Here is a 13151-nt window from a genome sequence, read left to right as displayed (position 1 = left end):
TCTGCTGATCCCACAAGATTGGGCAAGATGTTGTGTTGGACACCTCACCCAGCTCTGTAGCATTCAACTCAACAGCTGGTGATTTTATTCTCAAAGCCGCTGGCAAATATGTCACAGCTGGCACTCTATTCCCAGTGACAGGGGTTGGCAGCCCCCTTAGCACATCTCTGCTGGCTAGCTACTCAAAGGTGTGATGGGGTAAGCAAATTAAGTCTTCTTTGCAGTAGGCACAACTAAGTGCTCTAGCACACCTCTGGCCGACTTTGCATTGGATTGTATGCCATTGTACTCTAGACTTCATTTATCCTGTTTCATGGCTTGGAGAGCCATAGACACCCAGTGAGCTCTCCAGGCTCCACAATTTTGGAAAATGAACTCGGGAGTAATTGCGTCACCAGCTCAATGCATCTCACTATTCCACAGCAACACTGAAGTTCAACAGGACCGTCAACCTTGGCTTCTGAAAAATCCCCCCAAGCATTCTAGAACCCCTTGGATTCCATATGTCTCTGGGAGTAGACCCTCCTAATGGCAGAGAGGGAATGACACTACAAGACCCAACTTTGCCAGATAATGGTCTGACCATTAAAGGTAAAGGGACCCCTGACCATTAGGTCTAGTCGTGGCCGGCTCTGGGATTGTGGCGCTCATCTCGCTTTATTGGCCGAGGGAGCCGGTGTACAACTTCCGGGTCATGTGGCCAGCATGATTAAGCCACTTCTGGCGAACCAGAGCAGCACACAGAAACACCGTTTACCTTCCCGCTGGAGTGGCACCTATTTATCTACTTGCACTTTGACGTGCTTTCGAACTGCTAGGTTGGCAGGAGCTGGGACTGTGAAACAGGAGCTCACCCCGTCACGGGGATTCGAACCGCCGACCTTTTGATCGGCAAGTCCTAGGCTCTGTGGTTTAACCCACAGCGCCACCTGCGTCCCTTGGTCTGACCATTACAATGGGGTTAATTCAACCCTGCCCCCACAACATCTAGAGTACCACCAACCATCATACCTTGATGTAAAGCCTAAATCAAGGCTTTGTCCTTAGTATGGGACACCAAATTATCCCAGAAGCAATGTACTGAGGTTGTCCAACACCACATTACAGACCACCTCAGCCAGCATAGTGAGGTATACTGTTGAGCAGCAAGGTGGCCAGTTTACAAGGCAACAACTGAAGTCCCAATCTGCCCTGCCCCAAACCTGTGGCTGATTTCCCCTCCTCTGCACGTAGCCTGCTGGCATCTGTTCTCTGAAAAGCAAATATTGACAGCTGCATAGGATGGTGGCTAAGAGACTAATCTAAGAGCTAGGAAGTTCCTTCTTATGGTAAGCTACCATCTCTGAGCCACCTGCACCCCTCTGGCAATTTCTAAAATACAGAGATAATGCTATAGACCTACCTGTCAGGGCAGTTGTGGGGATGACTAAGATAATGTATGTGAAATACCTCCAATGGACAAAATGCAAAGTATTATTACAATATTCACCAGAGCAGCATGAAATGGGAAAATGCAAAATTACACCGGAAGAGAGATATTAAGCATCACCTATTCCCTCTCTCACCTTGAAATTCTCAAAGAAGCCACCACCCCCATTCTCCATTTTGTCATCATCGCCAGAGGCCAAGCCCATCATACTGCGGCTACGAATCTGCAACTCCTCATAAAGGCTCTCCAGGAGGGCACTGCGGGTACGATCCTGCTCCAGAAGCAGAGAAGGAGAACACGTTTCAAAAAACAAATAGGATAGAAGCAGGGAAGGGTGGACGCTTAATCAGAAAGGAAGAAAGATCAGGCTGAGTGATAGAAAAGAAAGCAGCTCTGTATGTGGGTGAGTTACATAATCAGCTGGATCATAGAGATTCACTAGCTCTATGGACTCTCATTAAAGCATGAGACTCAATCTCAGGGCTGTGGGCAAAAAGAGATTCCTGCATTGCAAGTTGTGACCCTCAGGGTCCCTTCCAGCAATAAAATTCTATGATTCTAAGTGGATGTGATTAACCAATTTTAATTTGTTTTTGCTCCTAAGGGAATATTTAACATCAGCTACCTAAGGGGGCTTCAGAGACCCCAGGGAACTTTTGGAGGCTGTTTGATAAGGGCAGTCTAGTAAATAGTTAATCTCTTATCTGGTAGCACTGAGTACCTTAAATAGGGAATGGGAGGGTACAAGAGAGGAATAATAATAATAATAATAATAATAATAATAATAATAATACACTCTGTTGTGGCCAGGTCTCCCCCAAGGTGACCCAGGGTGGCTAGAATGTGGTTGTCACACTTACATAGTGTGCTTTTCATTCTATTGTAGGAGTTTCAGTTCCAATTAAAAGTGTAATTTTGAGTTTAAAGTCACCAGGAGGAATTACTCTTCCCCTGCCCATGCAACAGTTGCAGTGTAGAAAGTCCTAGGTTGGATTTAGACATCACCTTGCCAACAAAGGTCCGTATAGTTAAAGCTATGGTTTTCCCAGTAGTGATGTATGGAAGTGAGAGCTGGACCATAAAGAAGGCTGATCGCCGAAGAATTGATGCTTTTGAATTATGGTGCTGGAGGAGACTCTTGAGAGTCCCATGGACTGCAAGAAGATCAAACTTCTCCATTCTGAAGGAAATCAGCCCCGAGTGCTCACTGGAAGGACAGATCGTGAAGCTGAGGCTCCAATACTTTGGCCATGTCATGAGAAGAGAAGACTCCCTGGGAAAGACCCTGATGTTGGGAAAGATGAAGGGCACAAGGAGAAGGGGACGACAGAGGACGAGATGGTTGGATAGTGTTCTCGAAGCTACCAGCATGAGTTTGACCAAATTGCGGGAGGCAGTGGAAGACAGGAGTGCCTGGCGTGCTCTGGTCCATGGGGTCATGAAGAGTCGGACACGACTAAATGACTAAACAACAACAATTGATTGTTGAACCTGCATTTCATTTCACATCCTGTCATTGATCACCAATATGTTACTTCCTGGTACTCATACCAATATTTGCTCTTTAAGATATATGAATGCAAATACAAGTAAACTGACTCACCTCCAGCTTAGCAAATTTTTCAGCATGGTAGCAGCTGTGCTCTGCATTTATAAGCTTTGCCAGAAGAAATTCACGGAACTCTGTGCCCTGTCAGAAGGAGGAGAATACTCACTCACAGCATTTAAGTCTTACAAGACCCATTCTTATAGATATATCCAGAACTGTTTTGGTGCCACAAAGGATAGTGATGAAGGTTCTAGGATACTTCTTTGCAAGCTAATACTTAAGATTGCATGTTGATACCAAAGCACAGGAACAAACACAGATACAATAATATTCCTCTATTCACCTCAATGGGTTGCACTGTAGAGGTGAAGAATACATTCAAATTAACCACGTGGGACTGTACCACTCTAAAAACTCATGATTTCCTAAATGCCCTCCCAGTTCCCAAGGAAAAAATCCTTTACAGTATGTAGACATATAGGAAATGAAGGCTATCTTTCATTATGGTGCTTTAGCTTTCGACAGGCAGGGAAATCTATTACATATGGATTTATTTAAAGAGGCAATCCCTCATTTCCTATTTATAAAGACCAAGTAGACTATGTTGTACTACAATTTTTCCGAAAATGCATATTAATCCTCTTAGCTGATGAGTACTGATACTAGAAGGTGCTTAAGCTGAAACTGGCAGCATCTATTTTAGGTGTTTCTGAACATATTAAATGACATGGCAATATTGGGAATGCTAGAGCCACATCTAAGAACACAAGTTGAGCTGGAAAAATGGCTTCTAGGTGCTACAATATTTTAGATCCCAGGCTGTCACAAGTTTGGGGCTTTTCCAGCCCTAGGTAGTTACACATTCAAAGTTTCATATAAATAGATCGTAATGTAGGAACCATTACCAGAATTCCACTGCCCTTTAAGCCTTTATTTGTTTTTCTGGCTGCACACAAACCTTTTTGAATATTGCTGGATTTGGCAGAGAAGGCCCAAAGAAAGGGACGTCATCACGGGCTGTAACAGAAACCTGCAACCATCAGAAGGGACAGAGCGGTTTTAGAGTACAGACAGAATGACCACTGTGCAGGGTCTCTGCAGGTCTGCAGCCTCAGGATAATATTAAAACATTGTCAGATTTAAACTGCTGTCTGATGAAACTGCTATTCAGCGGAGAGCACAAAAGATATGGGATGTTAGAAACATCTCATATACAGCCACACACACACACACACACACACACACTCGTTTATAACATTGCAAAAATGCAAATAAATGCACATTAGTACATTATATTCCAGGTGAGTATAATCATTGCAATCATAGTATTCTTTCTTTATCGACTATCAAAATACATAAAAGCTATTTCCATAGTTATACTTACTACCTTTCCTATATTTCCAATACATTAAACACTTGCATTATTTTACCAATAAATATCACATAAAAACTAATTACTATATTTTCCTGCTATGTTCTTATTTGTTTAATTTCCCCTCAACAATAGACCTGGATTGGCTGACTCCAGCACCTTGATATTATAACATTGGATAAATAAACTCAATTTCTTTACAAACATATTTTTGTGGTGTCTTCCGCCATGTCCGGTGATCTATAGAGGGACAGCAAGCACTTTCCTAGTTTGGGCATAGTATCATTCTTGCTGCAGTTAGCAAAAAAACAACAACCAAAGAACAAACCGCAACCATTTACAAATATTCTTATTGAACTCTATCCTTAGGCTAACTGAATATTACTAGTGCATCTCTTAGAAGGTCATAACCTGGGTTTTTTTTTTTATTATTCCTTCCATAACTGAATCCCAGTATATTTGGTTTAGGAATATGTCTACATGATATAAAATATTTGCTCAAGGGTTATTTGGAGGAAGCCATGTGATTTAAGGGCATGGCATGGATGCGACCTCAGTCTGCTTTAAAGTGGCAAATTAAAAGTAGGTGACCTGAAGCAAGAACTGCATATGTGCCCTGCTTTCTCTTGCAAAGTACCTCTTCAGCAGCCTGCCTCACCTCAGCTTCTTGCCCTCCCCCTCTCCTGCCTCTGCTTCTGGACTGCTCTCTGCCACAGCCTCTTCCTGCTCACTAAACCCTGTTACCTCTTAGCTTCCGACACCTCCTCCTAGTCTGCTTCTTCTGATCTCTCTGACCACTCATCGCCATCCCATCATCAATCTCCTGGCTCTGAGCCTTCTTCCCTTGGGGTTTCCCCAACCAGTGCCTCTGCCCTCAAACCAGTCCGTGACATCACCTTAACACCCCCTCCTGTTATTTATTCAAGTATTTGTCCAGGTTGCTAATATAGCCCTGAAGTTAAACTAAAATGCTTGTAGTCATCTGGGTTGCTTTAGTTGACTTTCCCAAGTCATTGTGCTGCTTGGACACTTGATCACCAGTAGGAGTTATTGCTACCAGGAGTGTCACTTGTGTACACTAAGGTTCATGTGTACTTACGCATGGATAAGAGAGGGAAATGCACACACTTCAAAGCGTCTGAGAATGATACAACTCCTTATCAGAAAAAATACACAGAACAATAGAGTAAAGGACTGGAGGCTCAGTTCTGCATGTTTTAAGACTTAAGAAGTGATAGGGTGAAATTTCACCTTGACTCCTGTTCTCTTCCGGTGGGAAGAAAAGTAAACCACTTTGAGGTTTTTGATTAACCAGTGAGTAAATTCCGCTAAAATAAGTAAGTAAATAAAAGAGGTACTGGCAAGAGACTGGCTAGTGCTCCACAATTTCTCCCCACTGTAGCCAAGGAATAGAACACTAATGCAAAGTTAAAAGAAAAAAAGAAGTGGGCTAAGATTTAAAGTGCTGTAGTGCTATACAGGAGGGATAAGAAACCCTTTTCAGCCCAAGAGATTCCTTTCTGCACAACCTTCCATGGGCCACATGTTGGGGCGGTCGGGTAGCAAGGCTAGTGGCTAAAGTGGGCACAGCAATAACTGTTATTTTTTACCTGTGTACAGTAGGCTAGTTTCTAGGCACATTTAGACACCCCTCTCTATCCATCTAAGGGGCAGCGGGTGGCGCTGTGGGTTAAACCACAGAGCCTAGGACTTGCCGATCAGAAGGTTGGCGGTTCGAATCCCCGCGACAGGGTGACCTCCCGTTGCTCGGTCCCTGCTCCTGCCAACCTAGCAGTTCGAAAGCACATCAAAGTGCAAGTAGATAAATAGGTATCGATCAGGCGGGAAGGTAAACAGCGTTTCCGTGCACTGCTCTGGTTCACCAGAAGCGGCTTAGTCGTGCTGGCCACATGACCCAGAAGCTGTATGCCGGCTCCCTCGGCCAATAAAGCGAGATGAGCGCCGCAACCCCAGAGTCGGTCACGACTGGACCTAATGGTCAGGGGTCCCTTTACCTTTACCTCTATCCACCAATGAGGCAAGCAAGAAGCATTAGCACTCAAGGAAGGTGCAAAGCAGGGCAGTGAGAGGTGTGGCTGGGAAGGGGGTGTGGCTTGGGGAGATTCCCAAGGGCCAGTCAGAGGAGCCTAGAGGTTTGCTACCCTTGCAGCAGAACTCTCTTGCACTCGTCGTGAAAGTAGCAGAGTATTGACTGAGTGGACTTACCTTGTAGAGAGTCTCCCCCAGGGCGCTGTGGTGGAGCTGCACGACCACGTAGGAATGCAGGAAGTTTGATGCAATCATGTCGGGGACAAAGGGAGTATTTTCGTCCTGGAAGACAATGGCCACGATATCGTTCCCAATGTGGCGCTTCCGCTGAAGCTGGAAGGGAACACGCAAGGGAACATGTTAAGAGGGGAGTTGGGCTTCCCAAATGCAAGCTGCCCAGCTTGGCCACTCAAGTCCACAGCACCCACCCCAATCTTAAACTCCAATCCATTCTAATCTGTCAACCCAAGCAACCCCCAGACCAGATTATGGCCTCTTCTTTCCAATCACAACTTGCTCCAACAACCTTCCCTTTGTCACATCAACCCTAAAGTAGCTACCTGTCTGTTGCCATCACTCTAGAGCAGCCTTTCTCAACCTGTGGGTCCCCAGATGTTGTTGAACTACAACTCCCATCACCCCTAGCTAGCAAGGCAAGAGCTCAGGGATAATGGGAGTTGTAGTCCAACAACATCTGGGGGCCCACAGGTTGAGAACCGCTGCTCTAGAGGCTTATTCAATACTGTGTCCTCCATAGGTCCCCACGGTACCTGTTGGGCATCTCCCTCTGTGAAGGGCAACATCGTAGAGACATGGAACATGATCTCTTTGCCCCGGAAATGTGTGTAGATAGACTCAGATCCTGTTTGACCTCTAGTAACATCCAAGCCACCTCGGAAGCTGGTTAGCATAAGGCAAGAAGGAGAAGGAGAGAGAAGAACAGACAGAAGAAGAGATACCATGAACAACGGTAGCAGCTTTATCGAAGGCAGAAATACAATTCACAGAATGAATTGTGGTAATTGGTGTGTGCAGTGGTGTGTGAAAGAGGGTAGGAGGCCTAGAACTTCCTGGTGGTGGTACTGCCGCTTCTCAGGACGGGACCAGACAGGGCCACTGCTATCTGCTGCTATTAAGGCGATGCAAGAGTCTTTGAAGGAAAAATGGGCCTAGAAGGACAACTTCCAAACCGTTAGGTTTTTACAGCTGAAGTACTCACCCACGGAAATCCTGCAACTGGATCCTGTCTCCAAGGATATCCAAAAACTCTAAGAAGCCCAGACTCTCTTCAGTATTACTGAAGACTTCTTCCTCTGTGGTCTATATAAAAGGAAACAGAAAACTGAAGGCCACCATTTCCCATTCAAGTTCTTGACCTATCCTGGAGTCCAATAACCAGTACAATAAAAGTCTCTTTTGCACATGTGTGTGCATATGCATATGCACAAGCACAAACAAACAAACAAACAAACAAACACACACACTCTCTCTCCTTTCCTTTCACCTTCCTAAAAAAGCCACAATCCCTGTTTGCCAGAGCGGAAGGTGTAGAGACTGTGTGTATCTTTGACAGTAGCAGAAGATAAGCTGCATAGGTTCTGAACAGATATTAGTCAGTGGTGGCCCATAGGCCATAGCCAATCCCCTAAAGCAGGCGTAGGCAACCTAAGGCCCAAGGCCGGATGCGGCCCAATCACCTTCTCAATCTGGCCTGTGGATGGCCAGTGTGTTTTTACATAAGTAGACTGGGTTATTTGTGGGACATAGGAATTCTTCATTTTTCTTTTCAAAATATAGTCCGGCCCAACACATGGTCTGAGAGAAGTGGAAAAGGTGGCTGACCCCTGCTCTAAAGGGGTCCTTTCAGCAGGGACTTAAAGAGACATTTCTCAGGTGATGTCTACAGCTTGGTTTCTCCTCCCTAGTTGCTTGCATGTCACTTCCAAGTGCTCCCCCTTCCCAGTTGCTGAAGCCAGAGGGAGGATGGGGGGGAGGACAAAGGAGGGGAGATGATTAGCCAAAAAGGAGTAATGGTGTACCAAAAAGGAAGAATGGAGGACCACTGGACATGATGGAGGGGAACAAGAGGACAAAAGGAAGCTCTTGTCCAGACTCCCCAAATAGCCTATGATAGAAAAGGGCACTGAGTGTGCATAAGAAAAGAAGTTTACCTGCCCAGGTTTTTGGTAGATGACTCCGAACTTGAAGTTATTGCTGATGACATGTTCATCAAATGCAACAATGAGTTGGGAAGCCTGGGAGGTGGAGAAACAGCCAGAGTTAGAAGTAAAAACACACAGAGAAAGGGAGAGTTTGCATATGGGGCTACAGCGAGCCTACCTTGGGATAGAGCACTGGAAAGAAGCGGTCAACATTCACATCCTCACACAGCAGCTGCAGGAGGACAAGCAAAAGAGGTTAACACATTTCTAGTGCAGGGACTTGAGGTACCATTTTCACTGAAGCCAATCGGATGAGCCTCAGTTACTTAACATGGCGTGAAAATTCACATTTGCAAATTTAACCTTTCAACAGTCCTGTATTTGCAAGGGATTTGTGTCACACACACACACACACACACACACACACACACACACACACACACACCAACTTATTTATTCTCTACTTGCTTTCATAGGCTAGTACTCAAGGATTCAAAATTGATTAAGTGGGATATAAATTTAAATTTAGGACATAAATTTGAGACTGTCTAAGTTATGCTGCCTGGCATGGGTGACTTAGCAAAATGGAACCTCTTCTTTGGGCAAGTAACTGAAAGGAATCAGATTTGGTTCATTGGAGGATTACAAGGCAAAAATAACCCAGCAACTAACAGTAAAGTTGCTGGACCTGGAACAATGTACCTTTGCCATTTGGACAGCATTGGGGAACTCATTCAGACAAGAAATAGGAATCAAGTCGTGCTTGGTACTGATTCGAGACCTGCAACAAACAAACAAACAACCAACATAAATGCTAAGGAAACTAAGCAGCAAAAACTCCAGCTTCCCTAGTACCCCGAAGTTCACAGTACCTAAAGCTAGCAAAGTTATTTGGGCACCTGTGACAGAACAATCGCACAGGCCCTTCTCTACTTCCCTTACAATAAAAATACAGTAAATTAAATGGCTAATAATTCCCCACACTTTCATGACACCCAAAATCAGCTGCCTAATAGTGGGGTAGCTTTACACTCAGGAGGGGTTGATACCCTTTGGCAATGCAGCAGGCAATTTTAATTTTATTTTGCCCACTGACTGGATAAATTTTAATTAATTTTATCCACGGACTTCTATTTATAATTGTTATATATGCTGCAAATAAAGCTTGGTAAACAAGTGGTATATTAAGCAGTAATTTAAGTAATTTTTTTTAAAAAAATATTTCATTGGGTGCCCCAAATAAGGCTTGTTAGCCTTCTCAAACATCAACAGTTGTGGACTTTTCCCAAAGCAATCATGAGGGAATTTCTTTTTTTTAAAGTGTGCTGGAGGCAGTGCTGGGTGGGGTGAAGAAGACAAGCACTTGCCAAATGAATAGTCGAGGGATTATTGGCAGCACCTCCTGTCTATTTTTAAATGTGCAGCAATTTTGATTTGCAAACCGTTCTGAAATTCTGGTAACTTTTATGTGTGTGTGAAAAGTGGCAAATAAGCTTAGTTAAGACAGCCACTGAGAGACAGAGAACCACCTGAAAAGTTGAATCATTTCACAAGGTTTGAACCAAAGGGCTGTTTTACCTCAGAAGCAAGCGGAGGTTGTCTTGCTTTTCGACTTGTTCATACTTCACGGAAAGGACCAAGTAGCCCAAAGTTGTGTCACTGGCATAAAAATTGTGATGTTCCTGTGGAAAAGAGATATTGGAATAAGGGATGTAGAAGCAAGAGACTCTTTTCCTGCTCCAGCAGCCAATGGGCACATGTAATCTTTTGAATTCTGGACTGCCTTGAGGTAATATGAGGGGAGACAAGAGAAGTCCCAGTAGGCTGAATTGGGGCGGAAGGAATTGCCATATTGCTTTGTATGTAGTAATGCAGGTGTATGCGCTGAGGGTGTGTCATGAGTTCACTGCCTCTCTCCAGCATCACGGACACAATCTTTGAATGCTGGTGGTATTTTCAGGGATATAGCTTCTGCCATTTTTATGTCATTTTTCTATTTTCTGTGCTGTGTCTGTTCCCTGCCTATCCCCTTCTGAGTACCTAGGATACAATGGATGCTCCAACATGTAGAAAAAAGGCTTTTGCCTCCCCCTCTTCCACAGTGATCTGTGGTTTTCATTGTACATATATAATTATTGTATACCACTTGGATATTTTTAATGAAATTAGTGTTTTCGTAAATAAATACTTTCATAAGATAGTCTTTTATGTTTGGTTCATTTTTATACTGGTTCTAAAATAGTCTGGAATAAAAGGTGTGCCCTTAAGGCACACCTAACTGATTAAAAACCTAACTGACCCTCATCGATTAATTGACAAAATATTAAATTGACCAGAAGACACCAGTAATTAACAATTAAACCAGCAAATTATAGTATCTTTCCATCTATAAGACACCCCCATGTATAAGACGCCCCCTATTTTGGAGGGACTCAGATTTAAGAAAATGGGGGGAGATGTATCATTGTATAAGACGCCCCCTAATTTTTGACATTATTTTTTAGGGGGGAAACCTAGACTTATACACGGAAATATATGGTAATTGTGATGTGTTTAACACCATCTCTTTGTAGCTTTAGGCAATCACAGAAAATGTTCTTCTTCTACCTGGCCTTTGGCAACTGTACTCAGGTTGTTACCATTCCCCTAGTTGAAATCTGGTTTTGTTGATATGTATGGTATTTTGCAGTGGGACTGTTTTTCTTTGTTTTGTTTTATTGTACTAGTTTTCTTTACGTGCAACTCACCCTGGGACTTCATGGAGAAGGGCAGGCAACGAATATAATAAATTTTAAAAGCCTGTATGTCCAATAAAATAATAGTATTTCTTTATTTTAAAATATTTCAATGACGCAATTTCATTTAAAAAAAAAATCAAAGCACTTTAGTACAAGTGTAATACAATAAAAACCACACAACATTAAAACAGATCACCAGCTGACTATTATAGTAAACATTTTCCAAGACTGTCTACATAGCCCTGCCAAAAAAAAAAAAAAAAGTTTTCAGCAAACGTTTGGAAGTTAGGGCTTTTCCATACCTCCCCTTGTCCTGTTGCTTTCCTCCAGGGAAAACCGCTCTTTAGCACTCACTTGGAACAAATGGCAATTCAGGTTTCCCCCAGGTTCCCGTTTGTTCCAATCTATTGCTAAATGGTGGGGTTTCACTTGGAAAGTGGGTAACTTTCAAATGTGAGAACCGCTCAGACCCATGCTTTCAAGGCACGGCACAAGTAGAAGTATGGACAAGTCCATAGTTCAGAAGGTGCCTGCTGTATGTCCTAAGCAGTGGGCCACAAAGACTGACGTTTCATCTTCATGTTGACGTCAAATAAGCCTCACCAACTCAAGGGACAACCAGAAACACTCCTTCAGATGAGCTCAGTGATCTAGCTTAGGATATAAGGGTTCAGGTGACCCCCTAAGTCACCCAGGACCCAAGTTGTTCAGGGCTTTGTAAATGGATACAAGGACCCTGAACCCAGCTCAGTAGCAGATCAGTCAGGAGTTACAGAACTTCTCTTACCTTTCCCAGGAAGTGCTTGCGGTACAACTTGGCTGTTGGGTCACACTCCAGCTTCATTTTGCCACTGCAAGGGGATGGCAGGTCATGCAATTCTGAGCCCGAGATGGGAAGGTTGTGAGAGGTCCCTTCGATCCAATAGCCCCCAAACTGGGGTAAGATAATGAGAGGGTAGGGCCACCCTCTCCGTAACACCTGTCCAGAAAGAGAGATGTTGTAGGATCAGACACGAGCAGAGAATCAAAACAAAAAATATCTTGATCTGTTGAATTCTCTTCTTTTTTAAAACAAAAATATGGTTTTTATTAAAGATTTTCTTTGTTTACAAAACAACGTGCAGTGTCTCTTCTTCAGGTTGTAAACTCTTTTCTACAGATCAGTTACAAATCTTTTCTACAGATCAGTTACATTTTTGGCACAGAAAATTTAAAATGAATCTAATCTATAATTTCACATGCACAGACACATCTGAAACAAAAGTAAACCTTCAAAAGCAAGTTCATGTTCTATTCTGGTCAGAGTCTACCACAGAAAATAAGCTTTCCCCTGTCATCAAAAACATAGCATGAGCACCCAGAGAAGCAAATCAAATATTGATTGACAGGTTCAGGCAGGAAATGACAGGAACTGGTGAAGCCGTTTAAAAAAATGGTAGAATGTGGTCAGGCCATCCAGTCACAGCTGCCACCTGCACTATACATTTAAGCAGTAACATACGACCTTAAACAGTTATATGGCTTCCCCTGTAGAATCCTGAGAACTGCATTTCCATTAAGGATGTTGGGAATTGTTAGGAGACCCCTAGTGTGGTGTAGTGGTTAAGAGCGGTGGACTCGTAATCTGGTGAACCAGGTTCGATTCCCCGCTCCTCCACATGCAGCTGCTGGGTCACCTTGGGCTAGTCACACTTCTCTGAAGTCTCTCAGCCCCACTCAGCTCACAGAGTGTTTGTTGTGGAGGAGGAAGGGAAAGAGAATGTTAGCCGCTTTAGACTCCTTAGAGTAGTGATAAAGCGGGATATCAAAACCAAAGTCGTCTTCTTCTATTCCTCACACAGAGCTACAATTC

The 13151-nt window shown here is 43.6% G+C and overlaps 1 protein-coding gene across 12 annotated transcripts in view; it reads right to left on the bottom strand.

Moving 5' to 3' along the window:
* The window catches only part of LOC310834708 (rap1 GTPase-activating protein 1-like), a 46974-nt gene that overhangs the window by 11831 nt on the left and 21992 nt on the right, over nt 1-13151 (bottom strand). For all 12 annotated transcript variants that reach the window (XR_014559344.1, XM_083718836.1, XM_083718837.1 and 9 more), the window contains exons 6-16: nt 12087-12278; nt 10140-10243; nt 9264-9342; nt 8740-8793; nt 8571-8654; nt 7619-7719; nt 7170-7299; nt 6577-6732; nt 3937-4008; nt 3033-3119; nt 1566-1700 (exon numbers count right to left, since the gene is read on the bottom strand). Coding sequence is in view for 11 of the 12 variants with exons in the window: in XM_083718836.1 (XP_083574962.1) it covers nt 1566-1700; nt 3033-3119; nt 3937-4008; nt 6577-6732; nt 7170-7299; nt 7619-7719; nt 8571-8654; nt 8740-8793; nt 9264-9342; nt 10140-10243; nt 12087-12278 (1194 nt within the window). In the remaining variant the exon portion in view is untranslated. The remainder of the gene's footprint in view (nt 1-1565; nt 1701-3032; nt 3120-3936; nt 4009-6576; nt 6733-7169; nt 7300-7618; nt 7720-8570; nt 8655-8739; nt 8794-9263; nt 9343-10139; nt 10244-12086; nt 12279-13151) is intronic.

Source organism: Podarcis gaigeae (assembly GCF_964106915.1).
Source record: "Podarcis gaigeae genome assembly, chromosome: 17".
Lineage (NCBI taxonomy): Eukaryota > Metazoa > Chordata > Lepidosauria > Squamata > Lacertidae > Podarcis > Podarcis gaigeae.
Note: the sequence above shows the minus strand (reverse complement) of the source record. Positions and strands in the feature narration are given on the sequence as shown.